The sequence below is a fragment of the Carassius carassius genome, chromosome 4 (genome assembly GCF_963082965.1).
Source record: "Carassius carassius chromosome 4, fCarCar2.1, whole genome shotgun sequence".
In the NCBI taxonomy this organism is placed as follows: Eukaryota; Metazoa; Chordata; class Actinopteri; order Cypriniformes; family Cyprinidae; genus Carassius; species Carassius carassius.
In genome coordinates, this window is record NC_081758.1 from 43,567,453 (window position 1) to 43,581,739 (window position 14,287).

At 38.2% G+C, this 14,287-nt stretch overlaps 3 protein-coding genes across 3 annotated transcripts; 1 reads left to right on the plus strand and 2 right to left on the minus strand.

Annotated features, from left to right (window-relative positions):
• Positions 1-587: 587 nt before the first annotated feature.
• On the minus strand, positions 588-2,824 carry LOC132131682 (homeobox protein goosecoid-2-like). Its single transcript, XM_059543750.1, has 3 exons — positions 2,626-2,824; positions 1,486-1,709; positions 588-760 (listed from the first exon to the last, which is right to left on the minus strand). The coding sequence occupies exons 1-3, from the start codon at positions 2,822-2,824 to the stop codon at positions 659-661; spliced, it is 525 nt and encodes a 174-aa protein (XP_059399733.1). The 3' UTR covers positions 588-658.
• Positions 2,825-4,801: 1,977 nt separating this feature from the next.
• On the minus strand, positions 4,802-7,818 carry LOC132131762 (uncharacterized). Its single transcript, XM_059543863.1, has 3 exons — positions 7,795-7,818; positions 6,284-6,548; positions 4,802-5,559 (listed from the first exon to the last, which is right to left on the minus strand). Exons 1-3 carry the CDS (start codon positions 7,816-7,818, stop codon positions 4,973-4,975), a joined length of 876 nt encoding a protein of 291 aa, XP_059399846.1. The 3' UTR covers positions 4,802-4,972.
• A 905-nt stretch (positions 7,819-8,723) lies between these two features.
• Positions 8,724-12,203, plus strand: LOC132131779 (uncharacterized). Its single transcript, XM_059543894.1, has 3 exons — positions 8,724-8,732; positions 10,457-10,721; positions 11,446-12,203. Exons 1-3 carry the CDS (start codon positions 8,724-8,726, stop codon positions 12,030-12,032), a joined length of 861 nt encoding a protein of 286 aa, XP_059399877.1. The 3' UTR covers positions 12,033-12,203.
• Positions 12,204-14,287: the final 2,084 nt, after the last annotated feature.

The following is a 14,287-nucleotide window of genomic DNA, read 5'->3' on the forward strand; positions in this document are numbered from 1 at the left end:
TTGTGGCTTTGACCTGAAGGAAGGAAAAACAGGCAAAGTGTCAAATAGTGGTGTTTTTTTATTAACCTTTTGTACAAAAGATATATCACACTCGGAAGCCTGCTATTTTCCCGAACATGAGCATTCATGCTCGCGTAACAATGATTCAATATTGCACTGACAATTTAAGTATGTTTTATTTTTTAATTACTACCTTTAATACATTTAGCCAGCATTCAAAATGTCAAACTCATTATATCCCTCATTACAATAAGCATTTAGCAAATAAATCCATGACTTTCGATGAAGATAAAAAAACTATTTTCTATGCTGTCATACATGCTATATGAAATACAATAACTTTCATAATATTCTTGAAGTGATTATTTGTCAGTGAGAGTTTTTTGTTAGAATAACTAGCTTTCTAATGCATGTGTGAAAATCCACAAATATTGATAAAAACGCTTTTATGAAAATTAAAATAAAAAAAAATTAACATAAAAAATACAATTATCAAAAATCTTAGTAAAAATGAAACAAGTGATAGCAGTTGATAAATGATTAGCTAGTGACCACTCAACACTTCTTTAATGTGATCTGTATTCAGCAGAAAAACAAGCTCTTCTTGTGTTTATGGGGGTTTCATATTAGCACACAGCAAACATATATGATCCAGATGTCATTCACTATGAAGGACTGTTTTCCAGTTGTCTGGCCCTCGTAGGCTGAACGGAAGGCGCTTCTGTCGTCTCCATTTTGCCCTTCGGTTCTTAAACCACACCTACAACAATCACAGAGTCACTGTTTTTATTGACCTTCAGCATTAATTTTGTTTGCAGCTGTTGATGTGTAACTTTACATCACGCAAAATCTTGCAGTTCTGAATTTATATCACACAATTCAGAATTTACATCTTGCAATTCTGAATTTATTTCTCAATTCTGACTACACTTCGCAATTCTGGCTTAAAATCTCTCAATTCTGAATTTATATCTTGCAATTCTCAATTTATTTTAATTCTGACTACATCATGCAATTCTGTCTTTACATCACGCAATTCTCAAATTATTTCTCTCAATTCTGACTACATCTCTCAATTCTGTCTTTACATCACGCAATTCTCAAATTATTTTAATTCTGACTACATCATGCAATTCTGTCTTTACATCACGCAATTCTCAAATTATTTCTCTCAATTCTGACTACATCTCTCAATTCTGACTTTACGTCTCGCAATTCTGAATTTACATCACGCAATTCTGACTTTGCATTATGCAATTCTGAATTTCTATCATGCATTTCTATTCTATCATGAATTTCTATCATGCAATCTTGAATTCCTATCATGCAATTCTGAATTTATATCTCACAATTCTTACTTTACATCTTGCAATTCTGACTTGACTTAGTGTGTAATTTTTTTTAAATATATATTTTGGGTGAAATACGACATGAATATTAAAATTGGTGTTCAGGTGTGACAGTCACAGGTGAGTGGTGGATCACCTCGACTCTCTCCTCGTGCAGGTGTGTTCTCTGGGCCAGCTGCTCGCGGGTGTTGATGTCTGGATATTGGTTCTGTCTGAACAGATCCTCCAGAGCGTCCAGCTGCTCTTCTGTGAAGATGGTGCGGTGACGCCGAACCCTCCTCTGAACACGACTGAAGCTTTCCCTGCCGTGAGCTTCTGCTGTCTCTGCAAACATCTGCTTTGCCCAAACTACATGACAGGCTGGCAGCAACAAAAGACCACAAAGATCATCATCAGCCTGAGATTAGATTAAACATGGAGAATATAATCAAACTGGAACATATTCCACCCAAAAATCAAACAGGATTATTTTCTTCAAATTTAAATCTAAAACACATATAATTATAATTAACTAAAATGTTGGTTACCTGAAACAAACTAAAATATAAAAATGTAATAAAAAAGTTATAAAATTTCAGCTACAATATTTAATAAAATTAATTAATAAAAAGGTATATAGACATACAAAACAAAATCGAAAAATAACACAATTACACACAACAAAATGAAAACTAAAAAATAACTAATAAAACTGATTCAAAATATTAATGAAACTCAATTTACTTCAACTTGATGTACTAAAATTACAATTTAAATTAATAAAAGCTAGACATTATTTATATATATATATATGTGTGTGTGTGTATATATAAATAAAAACTAATATAAATGACAAGGCACAAAAATACTAAAACTAACTCAAGTGAAATGTAAAATAATAGTTTTAAAATGTTAATTAACAATATAATAATATCTCAATAATACTAAAATAACACTGATTTGCTCTACAGATTCATTAAATAAAAAATATAAAATTATTGTAATGTAAAACCCCAATATAATATAATATAAAACTCATTCTTCACATTCATTTTCAAGTGTCATGGTGGTTTTGTTACATTTCCTTTGTTTACGTGAAAATCTTTTTATACTATTATCTTTGCTGCATCACACTGAAGAGATTGACAGGTGAAAACAGAGCAAAAATGTACTATCATTAAAACAATGCCAAACATTTTTAAAACCGGTTTTGTTTTTCCTCAAAGATTAGGCTCTTTCGCTCCATCAGGAGTCATGTGTGAGGTTGATTTGACTGAAGGAGTGAAAGCTCTCTTACTGGCAGCCGTGTGCAGAATCTCTCCGCAGTGAGAACAGAAGCAGCAGGTCGATCTGATCGAGTCTCCATTCACCGCAGATTCAGGGTCCGGTTTCTCCTCGCAGGGCCCCGGGGCCGAAGTCTCCTGCAGGCTGGGGATCTTGTGCTTGTCTGCGCTCAGAATGCGGTCGATGGTGAAGACAAAGCTCTTCTTGTCCATGGCATTTGTAGCTGGTTCTGAGCCAGAATGCGGTCGGGTTCAGAGCAGAACGTGTTTATATAGAGTCGGATCACTCTGCTGTCTGTGTCAAACCCCCATTTACCAAATAGATTAAAAGCAAGGAGACAAAAAGTAATCCCTCTATACAGCCAGGAGGAAAAAATATATATAAAGTGGCTGAGAAATCCCAGCTAATCTGGGCAGTTTTGTGAAGGTGTTAGTGAGCGCTGGAGATGGAGGTAATCTGGCTTTAGCTGGCAAGAAATCAGATCGCACTGTATCAAATGAGATGTACACAGAGGCAGAAAGCCTCATTGTTGTGCTGAAAGATAAACGCACGGCATTATGTGTTTTGATTCTGCTGGATGTCGACGGAGAGCATGAAGGTCTCTGAGAGGATCGGCTTTGGCTTCAGCATTTGCATGAGATTTAGTTCATATTTAACCCTCCAGATCCAAGCATTATTATTTATTTATTGCAGATTGTTCAACACAAGACACTTAAAAACAAAAGACACATGCACCAGAGTGAACACAAAATAAATTTGTATATTAAATACATACATTAAATTGATAAAAAGGTATAAATTCATTTAAATAATTAATTAAAATAATATTTTGACATAGAAAAACATAAAACAAGAACCAAAAACTGATTCAAAATATTAATAAAAATGATACTAAAGTAACACTGAACCTATAAAACATTTTTGTTACTTGAAATAAAATAAAATGCAAGAATTTTAGTTTTATTTGAGCTAGTTGCCAAGAAAATAAAAACGATTAAAACTGACAAAACACACAAGAGAACTACCAAAGCTAACTACAATCAAAATTATAAATATAATAATAAACAATATTAATTAAAAAATGATCTCAATAACACTGATTTACTCCACAAATTATATTTTTAAAAAATTATGTGAAAAAAACAATTTACTTTTATGCTTATTTTCATTTAAACATAAACAAGTTTCAGACTTAATAAATATTTAAGTTAAATTAAGTGAAGCATATAAACTCAAACAGAAATATGCTTTATTTATTTTTTATGAATGAACCAACAATAAAGACCAAATGTAGAACATTGCAGAAAAATCACATTTCATATCAAGAGGATATCTTAACAATATCTTTCATTTTTTTATAGCTTAAAAGTGTTTTAGGGATCATGATATTTAGTTTTGGGGTGAACTTCGGAAAAGCACAGTTTAATAACTAAACACGAGCACATATTTTCTTGGTCAGTTTCTATAAGTTCGATCCAGATTCAACTCTTTCTGTCAGAACATGTTTTATATTTGTAGGTCAAGCTATATCTGAATTTCACACATGTGAACAGAAACACTCTGAACAAGGCCACACTATTGTACATGCTCCATTCATTCTCAACAAATCCTTCGTAATCATACACGTCCATATACGTGCTTTTCATCCAGGAATTAACAGATTTTTTAAATCTGTCTTGAGTCGCACAGATAAGCAGGACACCAATAAAGAGTGAGATTGGTTGCTTCTCAAGCCTCAGATTCATGATTGATTGATTCTCAGAGAAGATGAACTTGCTTCTTTCAGCACAAACCACGTTCAAACGGAGATATTTCCAGAAAGAAAGCATGGTTTGTTGTGAAAGATGCAGAGATGTTTTGGGGATGAAGGCTGAATCGTTCTGTACTTGAGTACTTGAGACTCAAGCTCAGTTTTCGGTCTCATGTTTCATCTTAGATTTAGTTCTGATGATCAACTGAGTCACTTTTCCTCGAGTTCATGCTTTTATGAATCAAAACACAACACCACAAAGCTTCATTTAGTCGCTGGGAAACATTATATTCATGGTTTATCTGGATTTCTTATGAAAACTCTGCATTAAGTGACATTTAATGCTGAAAATATACATGAAGGCATTTTCTGCTTCAGTCTTTCACGTGTTTCAAATCATGCATTTCACTGAATTATCGAATAACGTCCGGACACACAATGACCAGAACCTTTTAATGTCTCTCCACATACTTCTTCTTCCAGTGTGATATTTGGGTCTTTTGCACCAATAATAACGAATTGTTCCAACATTCAAACAGAAAGAAAGCGACTCTTATTCTAAAACGTATAAAGTAAGTAAAAAGCGACTGGAGTGAGTTGTAGGAAGCGTTCAGTGCTCTTTGAACTCTGCGTCAAACATGATCTGCTGGATCTGCATCTTGACTGCGGCTCTTTTCTGCGGCGTCAGTCTTTTGAGGGCAGGGACGTAACTCAAGAGGAACAGCTCGTCCTCGTCGAAGGCTCGCTCGCTCTTCAGCGCCTCGTTCTCCTCCAGCTTCCCGTTGAGGTTGTTTGTGGTGAGGCTCAGTGGCGCTGGACTCGACACCTTCAGTCCCGGAGGCAGACCGGCGAGCAGCAGCTGGGTCATCGGCGGCACCTGTTTGACCGCTGGCAGCTGAGGGACGATGGGCAGCGGCAGCGGAGACAAGGGCTTGAGCACCAGCTCCTTCTCTTTCTCCGGGCCGGGCTTCGACTCGGCTCCGCTGGAGTCATCGGGAGAGTCGTCCAGCTCCTCCGGAGCCTCGGCTTCACCGTGACGCTTCTTCTTCCTGATGTGAGCGTCCAGAAAGACCAGGGTTTCTCTGTGTGACCAGTAATGCAGGCGCCGGCCGCCCTCCTCCTTCCTCAGCTGGCACAGCCTGCGCTCTCGGATGTATCTGTCCCTGATGGTCTTCCATCTGCGCTTGCACTCCAGCACTGCAGACGAGAACACAGTCAGACCTGATTCACACACATCACACACTCCTCTGCTCAGACACAATCACACACTAAAGACTCCAAACACTCTCTCCTTAGCACTGAATGACCGTGTGTGACTTTGATCTGTGCTAATCAGTGTTTCTTCACAAATGTTATATTGTTGTAAAAGATGGACTGAACTTATATTGTTCGTGAATATTAAAACACACATAAACTGCTCAGAAACACTCAGACAATGACTCTGTAGTCTTCACTTCAAGTATTTTCTGTTATTTGATGATGCATATTATTTACAGCAATCACAATATCTATCTGTATCTGCATGAATGTGATACATGCATCATCAGTGAGATCTAGACTGACTTTGATCTGGTGATATCATTAATGCAGTGTTTTGATCTGAGCATCGCGAAGCGTCACTCGCGTCGCGCCGGACGCGTTCAGAAACGACGCGCTTTTTAGAAAAGTTGAAATCTTGATCAAACATCACTTCAGGAACTCAAGAAAGTGTCGGGAATGAATCCCTGTAACTTCGTGATATCGCGCGTCATTTAAAGCGCGTCAAATCAAAACGCGCCCGTTCTAATCCACGATCTGGACGCGTGCATGTCGCGTCGCTCGCGGTACACACGCGGTGGAACTTCATCAAAGTCTGCAAAACAGAAACACTTTACAGTCAGACGCGTGGCGTTGAACGCGCGTGTAATGTTGACGCACTGACCGGAGAACCCGACGCACGCGGCGACCTCCCTCCACGCCTTCACCCTCCGCTCCGCGCTGCGATAATCGTGCAGCGACGCGTTATAAAGCACCGGGTACGCGTGCACCGCCTGGATGAGTTTCTCCGTCACGGCCATTGAGTTTATTGACTTGCTGCTGAGACGCGTCGAACGGAACGCGCTCCCGGAATCACACACGCTCGCGTCAAAAGTGCGCGACACGTCATGGCGGGATTCTGGGCCAATCAGATTTCGCTGTGGGCGGGACTAAACGGAGCGTCGCGTCACAAATAGAAACAACAAGCGTCAGTCAAAAGGTCTTGATCGAGGTTCATGCGTCGACGCTGATGAAAATAATAATAATATTATTATAATATCTATTATAGCTAAATAATAATATTCAGACATTTTTTTCTGGCAGAGCTTTACAAGTCTTAGGTGAGTTTTAAACAGTAAAATAATTACACACATTAGGATCTTACACAGAACGCGTCCTAAATAACATTATTAATATTCAAGAAGAGTGAAAGTTATGCGGCAAAAAACCTGAATTACATAAAGACTGTTTTGAAACATTTGCTTTTTTTTTTGCAAATTTGTTTCATATATTAAAACTCTGTTACTACGTCTCTAAGCAAGTGTTTCAATTTAAAAATTAAATTCATTTGATGGCAAAGGCAAACTTCTTCACTGTGATGAGGATGATGATGACGAAGCGGTTGCGCGCTGAGCGTAGCCACGCCTCCAACGCGCGGCATTGGTTAAACTAGAAAATGTTGCATTAAATGTCGGTCAGGTTTAAGGTAGGTTAGAGAGTTAGGTTAGTTTAGACGAGTTTGGGTTAGGTTAGGTTTAGTTTAGTTTAGGCTGTTCAGGTGTTCAAATCGAAAACATCAAATTTATTATTTATTTTGTTCTTGTTTTATTAAGTAAAGGGTTATGGAGTCCCTTCTCAAATTTATCAAAAAGTAGTTTTTACACTTTCGCTCATTAAGTTATTTTAATATCAAATATTACTTGCTAATCATATCTATATATTACTTTCTAGTTAATACTATCAGTGAAATATGTGACATATGCATTTCAGATTACCTGCCTGTTTTATTTACTGTGGTTGTTCCTAATTCAGAGATTTCAACCTGTTCTTTTGGACACAGTGTGTGGGTAATTAACCCTTTAACTGCTTCACAGTTTTCTAGTGTTTTTAAAGACTCACTGTTGTTCAATCTTGATGACTGTGATCTCAGTTTAGAAGTATTCACGGTCTTATTTGACTCTACTTGTACTGAGATTTTAGACTCTTTTGCTCCGGTGAAGAAAAAACATCCTAAAGTTCTGTCCCTGGTTAAACGACATAACCTGCTCTCTCAGACGTGCCTGCAGAGGAGCTGAGAGAAAGTGGAAAAGAGATAAAAATCTGAAATCTGCTAAAACTATTTTTTTTTCTGACCTTGTAGCCACAGCTAGCGGCCTCGGGTTCTTTTTAATGTATTTAACTCTCTTGTCAACCCACGTGATTCAGATTGTATTGTGCCATCTTTAATATTATGTGAAAACTTTCTGAAATATTTTGTGGACAAAATTGCTGGTCTCAATTTTTCACCCTTTACAGTTATCAGTAACTCCCCTGATTTTTCCTTTTGCCCAGCTGTCTTTCAGCAGTTTAAGCTGGTTTACATTCTCCTATCTTTCTGACATAGTTAAACAGCTACGTTCTTCAAACTGCTCCCTTGACAGTATTCTTGCACGCTTGGCTAAAGATGTCTTTGACACTGTTGGACCAAGCGTTGTATCTTTGGTCAATACATCTCTCAGCTCAGGGTGTGTACCATCTGTTTTAAAACATCCTGTTGTGCAAACACTACTAAAAAGAATAACTTGGATCCTTCCTTTTTGTCTAATTTTAAACCTATATCTAAACTCCCCTTTTTATCGAAAGTCTTGGAGAGTTGTTTTTAATCAGTCTGGTTTTAAGCCCCGTCACAGTACAGAAACTGCTCTTTAAGAGTTTCTAATGATCTTCTTTTAACTGTGGACTGGTAACTCTGCTGTTTTAGACCTTTTGGATTTGACTGCGGCCTTTGATACGGTCAACCATGCTATTCCTTTATCTAGACTCGAACAGTGTGTCGGCATTAAGGGCATAGCCCTTAAATGGTTTAAATCATATTTGACAGAAGTTTTTCTGTTCACCTTGGTGAATTTTCATCATCTGCTTCCCCTCTTTTTTGTGGCGTCCCCCAAGGGTCAGTATTGGGCCCTATGTTGTTTTCTTTGCATATGTATTTGCCTGTTAAAACAAATGACAAAGCTTCTTTTCTGTCATTACTTAATTGCCTGAGAGATTTAAAAATATGGCTGGATCAGAACTTTCTTTGTCTTAATGAAAATAAGACTGAGATATTGTGTTTGGTCATCCTGGGGATTTAAGTGCTTGTGTAGATGCACTTGGTAATTTAGGTTTGTATGTTCATCCATTTACCTTTATCTCAGCTTGATTTTTGAAAGTGCTTTTTAATTTGAAAAACAGATTAGTTCTGTTGTAAAAGCCAGTATCTTTCAACTGAGACTGTTGACTAAAGTCAAGCCCTACCTGCCACGTAAGGAGTTTGAAAGTGTAATTCATGCATTTATAACATCTAGACTAGACTACTGTTACTCTTTATATGTTGGTTTGTATCAGTCATCTCTTCAAGTCCAAAATGCAGCAGCTCGGCTTTTAACTGGGACTAAAAAGCATGAGCACATTACCCCTGCCCTAGCTTTACTACACTGGCTTTCTGTCTGCTTCAGAGTTGATTTCAAGACTTTATTATTTGTCTTTAAGAATTTAAATGGGTTAGCGCCCGCGTATTTATCTGAGCTTTTACATGTCCACGCTCCAACCATGGCTGATTTTAAATGTGCTATGTAAATAAATTTAACTGAACTGAACTAATTAATGTTAACACATTTGTGCTGATGACCTTTACATGAGTTTGCTGTTCTACATTCAGATCTACAGTCAAAGAACAGACAGCAGGGTTTATTTAATATGCATAACATGCAGATACAAGGCCTGATTGTATTTATAAAATGAGTAATGCATTAAGGCTGACATTGAATAATCCCACAGTTGTCTTTTATTAGTCCGCTGATATTTCAGCTGTTGCAGGTTCATCTGACTGAACAATCTGAACACTTCAGGAATGGAGTATGGGTTAGGAGTGACTCTGTGGCCCTCCTCCTTCCTCAGCTTGCATTCCACCACTGCAGGGAAAAATGATATTACACTATGATAAACGGTTTATTCTTCAAACAATTATCTAAAATAGTAAAAAACCACAGATTATTAGAAAATCACCATTTTCCATTTGTTTTTCGCATTTTAATGTTACATGACATTTCTTTGTAATTATTTGTGAAATTCAAGGGAAACTGTTTCAACATCATTTTTTTCAGTGTATCCTGATATTAGTTTTTAAATGAGGTCAAACATCTCTTATGTTCACAGACTCTTAAAAATATTTTTTTTTATATAATTTTTTTTCCACGGAGTCTTTCCATTTCACAGAAGAGTTTTTATAATGGAAACGCGTTCTTTAGATTCTTGAAATGATTTGGTTTTATTTGTTTTAAGAGTGTAAGGCCTAATTTTTGCTATGCATGAACTTGAGATGAATAGGCTATTATTTTACGCATTAATTACGTGCACGAAGCTCCGCTGGCAGTGTACACTGAGGCTATAATGTAGAGTCCGCGCGAGCTGTTGTTGACGCACTGACCGGGGTCATCTATTTAAGGTTTACATTCATTCTGAATAATAAACATCTTAAATACATCTTCTACACGTCTTTTTGACATCTGAGAGGAAACGTCCTGTTGATGTAGGCTATTGCCGATGTACAATAAATTATATGAATTAAACAAATTATAATAATGCTATTAGATTCAATTGCTTTAATTAATTACTGAATTACTAAGATTCTAATGTGTGTAATTATTTTACTACTCTTTAAAACTCACCTAAGACTTGTAAAGCTCTGCCAGAAAAAATGTCTGAATATTATTATTTAGCTATAATAGATATTATAATAATATTATTATTATTTTCATCAGCGTCGACCCATGAACCTCGATCAAGACCTTTTGACTGACGCTTGTTGTTTCTATTTGTGACGCGACGCTCCGTTTAGTCCCGCCCACAGCGAAATCTGATTGGCCCAGAATCCCGCCATGACGTGTCGCGCACTTTTGACGCGAGCGTGTGTGATTCCGGGAGCGCGTTCCGTTCGACGCGTCTCAGCAGCAAGTCAATAAACTCAATGGCCGTGACGGAGAAACTCATCCAGGCGGTGCACGCGTACCCGGTGCTTTATAACGCGTCGCTGCACGATTATCGCAGCGCGGAGCGGAGGGTGAAGGCGTGGAGGGAGGTCGCCGCGTGCGTCGGGTTCTCCGGTCAGTGCGTCAACATTACACGCGCGTTCAACGCCACGCGTCTGACTGTAAAGTGTTTCTGTTTTGCAGACTTTGATGAAGTTCCACCGCGTGTGTACCGCGAGCGACGCGACATGCACGCGTCCAGATCGCGGATTAGAACGGGCGCGTTTTGATTTGACGCGCTTTAAATGACGCGCGATATCACGAAGTTACAGGGATTCATTCCCGACACTTTCTTGAGTTCCTGAAGTGATGTTTGATCAAGATTTCAACTTTTCTAAAAAGCGCGTCGTTTCTGAACGCGTCCGGCGCGACGCGAGTGACGCTTCGCGATGCTCAGATCAAAACACTGCATTAATGATATCACCAGATCAAAGTCAGTCTAGATCTCACTGATGATGCATGTATCACATTCATGCAGATACAGATAGATATTGTGATTGCTGTAAATAATATGCATCATCAAATAACAGAAAATACTTGAAGTGAAGACTACAGAGTCATTGTCTGAGTGTTTCTGAGCAGTTTATGTGTGTTTTAATATTCACGAACAATATAAGTTCAGTCCATCTTTTACAACAATATAACATTTGTGAAGAAACACTGATTAGCACAGATCAAAGTCACACACGGTCATTCAGTGCTAAGGAGAGAGTGTTTGGAGTCTTTAGTGTGTGATTGTGTCTGAGCAGAGGAGTGTGTGATGTGTGTGAATCAGGTCTGACTGTGTTCTCGTCTGCAGTGCTGGAGTGCAAGCGCAGATGGAAGACCATCAGGGACAGATACATCCGAGAGCGCAGGCTGTGCCAGCTGAGGAAGGAGGAGGGCGGCCGGCGCCTGCATTACTGGTCACACAGAGAAACCCTGGTCTTTCTGGACGCTCACATCAGGAAGAAGAAGCGTCACGGTGAAGCCGAGGCTCCGGAGGAGCTGGACGACTCTCCCGATGACTCCAGCGGAGCCGAGTCAAAGCCCGGCCCGGAGAAAGAGAAGGAGCTGGTGCTCAAGCCCTTGTCTCCGCTGCCGCTGCCCATCGTCCCTCAGCTGCCAGCGGTCAAACAGGTGCCGCCGATGACCCAGCTGCTGCTCGCCGGTCTGCCTCCGGGACTGAAGGTGTCGAGTCCAGCGCCGCTGAGCCTCACCACAAACAACCTCAACGGGAAGCTGGAGGAGAACGAGGCGCTGAAGAGCGAGCGAGCCTTCGACGAGGACGAGCTGTTCCTCTTGAGTTACGTCCCTGCCCTCAAAAGACTGACGCCGCAGAAAAGAGCCGCAGTCAAGATGCAGATCCAGCAGATCATGTTTGACGCAGAGTTCAAAGAGCACTGAACGCTTCCTACAACTCACTCCAGTCGCTTTTTACTTACTTTATACGTTTTAGAATAAGAGTCGCTTTCTTTCTGTTTGAATGTTGGAACAATTCGTTATTATTGGTGCAAAAGACCCAAATATCACACTGGAAGAAGAAGTATGTGGAGAGACATTAAAAGGTTCTGGTCATTGTGTGTCCGGACGTTATTCGATAATTCAGTGAAATGCATGATTTGAAACACGTGAAAGACTGAAGCAGAAAATGCCTTCATGTATATTTTCAGCATTAAATGTCACTTAATGCAGAGTTTTCATAAGAAATCCAGATAAACCGTGAATATAATGTTTCCCAGCGACTAAATGAAGCTTTGTGGTGTTGTGTTTTGATTCATAAAAGCATGAACTCGAGGAAAAGTGACTCAGTTGATCATCAGAACTAAATCTAAGATGAAACATGAGACCGAAAACTGAGCTTGAGTCTCAAGTACTCAAGTACAGAACGATTCAGCCTTCATCCCCAAAACATCTCTGCATCTTTCACAACAAACCATGCTTTCTTTCTGGAAATATCTCCGTTTGAACGTGGTTTGTGCTGAAAGAAGCAAGTTCATCTTCTCTGAGAATCAATCAATCATGAATCTGAGGCTTGAGAAGCAACCAATCTCACTCTTTATTGGTGTCCTGCTCAAGACAGATAATTATATAATAATAAAAGATCAAACGCTCTACATCAGCCCTTGTTTATAAAGATATTTACAAACAAAAACAAATTAAAATGACAGTGAGCTCAAATTAAATCATACAGTTGGTCAGCGTTTAAGCAATAAACAGCCAAAACATGACAAGGAGCGCCACGAACAGGAAGAGGCGGGACAGGAAGTGCTAATCCGTGTGCTGAGGGCTTCCTGGAGCTGCTTCCAAGACACAAACCTTTAATACACTCCTTAATAAAGCATCATTCTTTTGTGGTTTTCAAAATGTACAATCACAACATCAGCCATTTTTCATTCAATACAGATGTTTATTACTATACATTGTTACACTGGTGCATAAAAATGAAATGGATTTAAGTCGAGATGAAACAAAAGTAGCAACGGATGTTTTCATCTGAGTGTAACATGTGATCATTAAAGAACAGATGGTGGGCGGGGCTTCAGCTGTTGATTGGGTGTTGAGCAGTAACTCATCATATTAGAAGAACATGTGACACTGAAGACTGTTCTTTATAAAAATCTTGAATCTGGAATGTTTATCAGCATTATTTTGGGTGTATTTAATTACTTATTATTCACTTGATCGCTGTTACTTTTCTCAACGCTTGTTGTTGTGATTATTAAATAAAATAAAAATGTATTTAAGCGTTTCTTAGAGATTGATCGGACAGAGAAATTTGTATCTCAAGTACGAATCATTGGATTCATTGATAATTCATTACAGTGCACAGAATGCCTCTAAAAAGGCAAAATCATGATGCGTAGGATTGCATTTGAAGCATTTATGGACAAATCAGTGTGGAAAATAGAAAAAAAGTGCAGAGATAATAGTCAAGTAATAATAGAAATAATAATAAAATATAAATTGAATAATCATATGATTGTGATTTAAGTTCTTGAGTCACTGTCTGTTTTAATATTTAATTCAATTTACAAATGCTGTAAATTTACAGAAAGCACTGATCCTCTTATTCAGATCTTTATTTGATAAGAGTAGTAAGTAATATGCAAATCATATGCAATTTACCAATCAAGAATATAAATACAAAATAAACATCATTAAAATAAATAACTGCAAAGATAATAAATGATACAAATAAATTAAAAAGACACATCAAATACCTAAAACAAAGAGCCTACAAAAATTCAAGAATTCAGTATTACATATTAAACTAGATAAAAAAGTTTAAGTTGGCTTGAGAAAGCCTGACCAGAAAGTTTGAAAATGTGAAAAGTTTAAAAAGATTTAAAAGTTTGAAAAGTTTAAGTTTAAAAAAGAAAGTGATTAACATATTGCTAGCATTACAAGCAAGTGACTACCATGTCATTAGCATGATTAGCACAGTTGTTAGCATGTTGCTAGCATGATTAGCAAGTGACTAGCATGTAGTTAGCATGATTAACAAGGTATCTAACATGTCAATAGCATGATTAACAAGTGACTAGCATGTCGCCAGCATGATTAAGAAGTTACTAGCATGTTTCTAGCATGATTAGCATGTTGCTAGCATGTCGCTAGCATGTTTCTAGCATGATTAACATGCAACTAGCATGTTACTA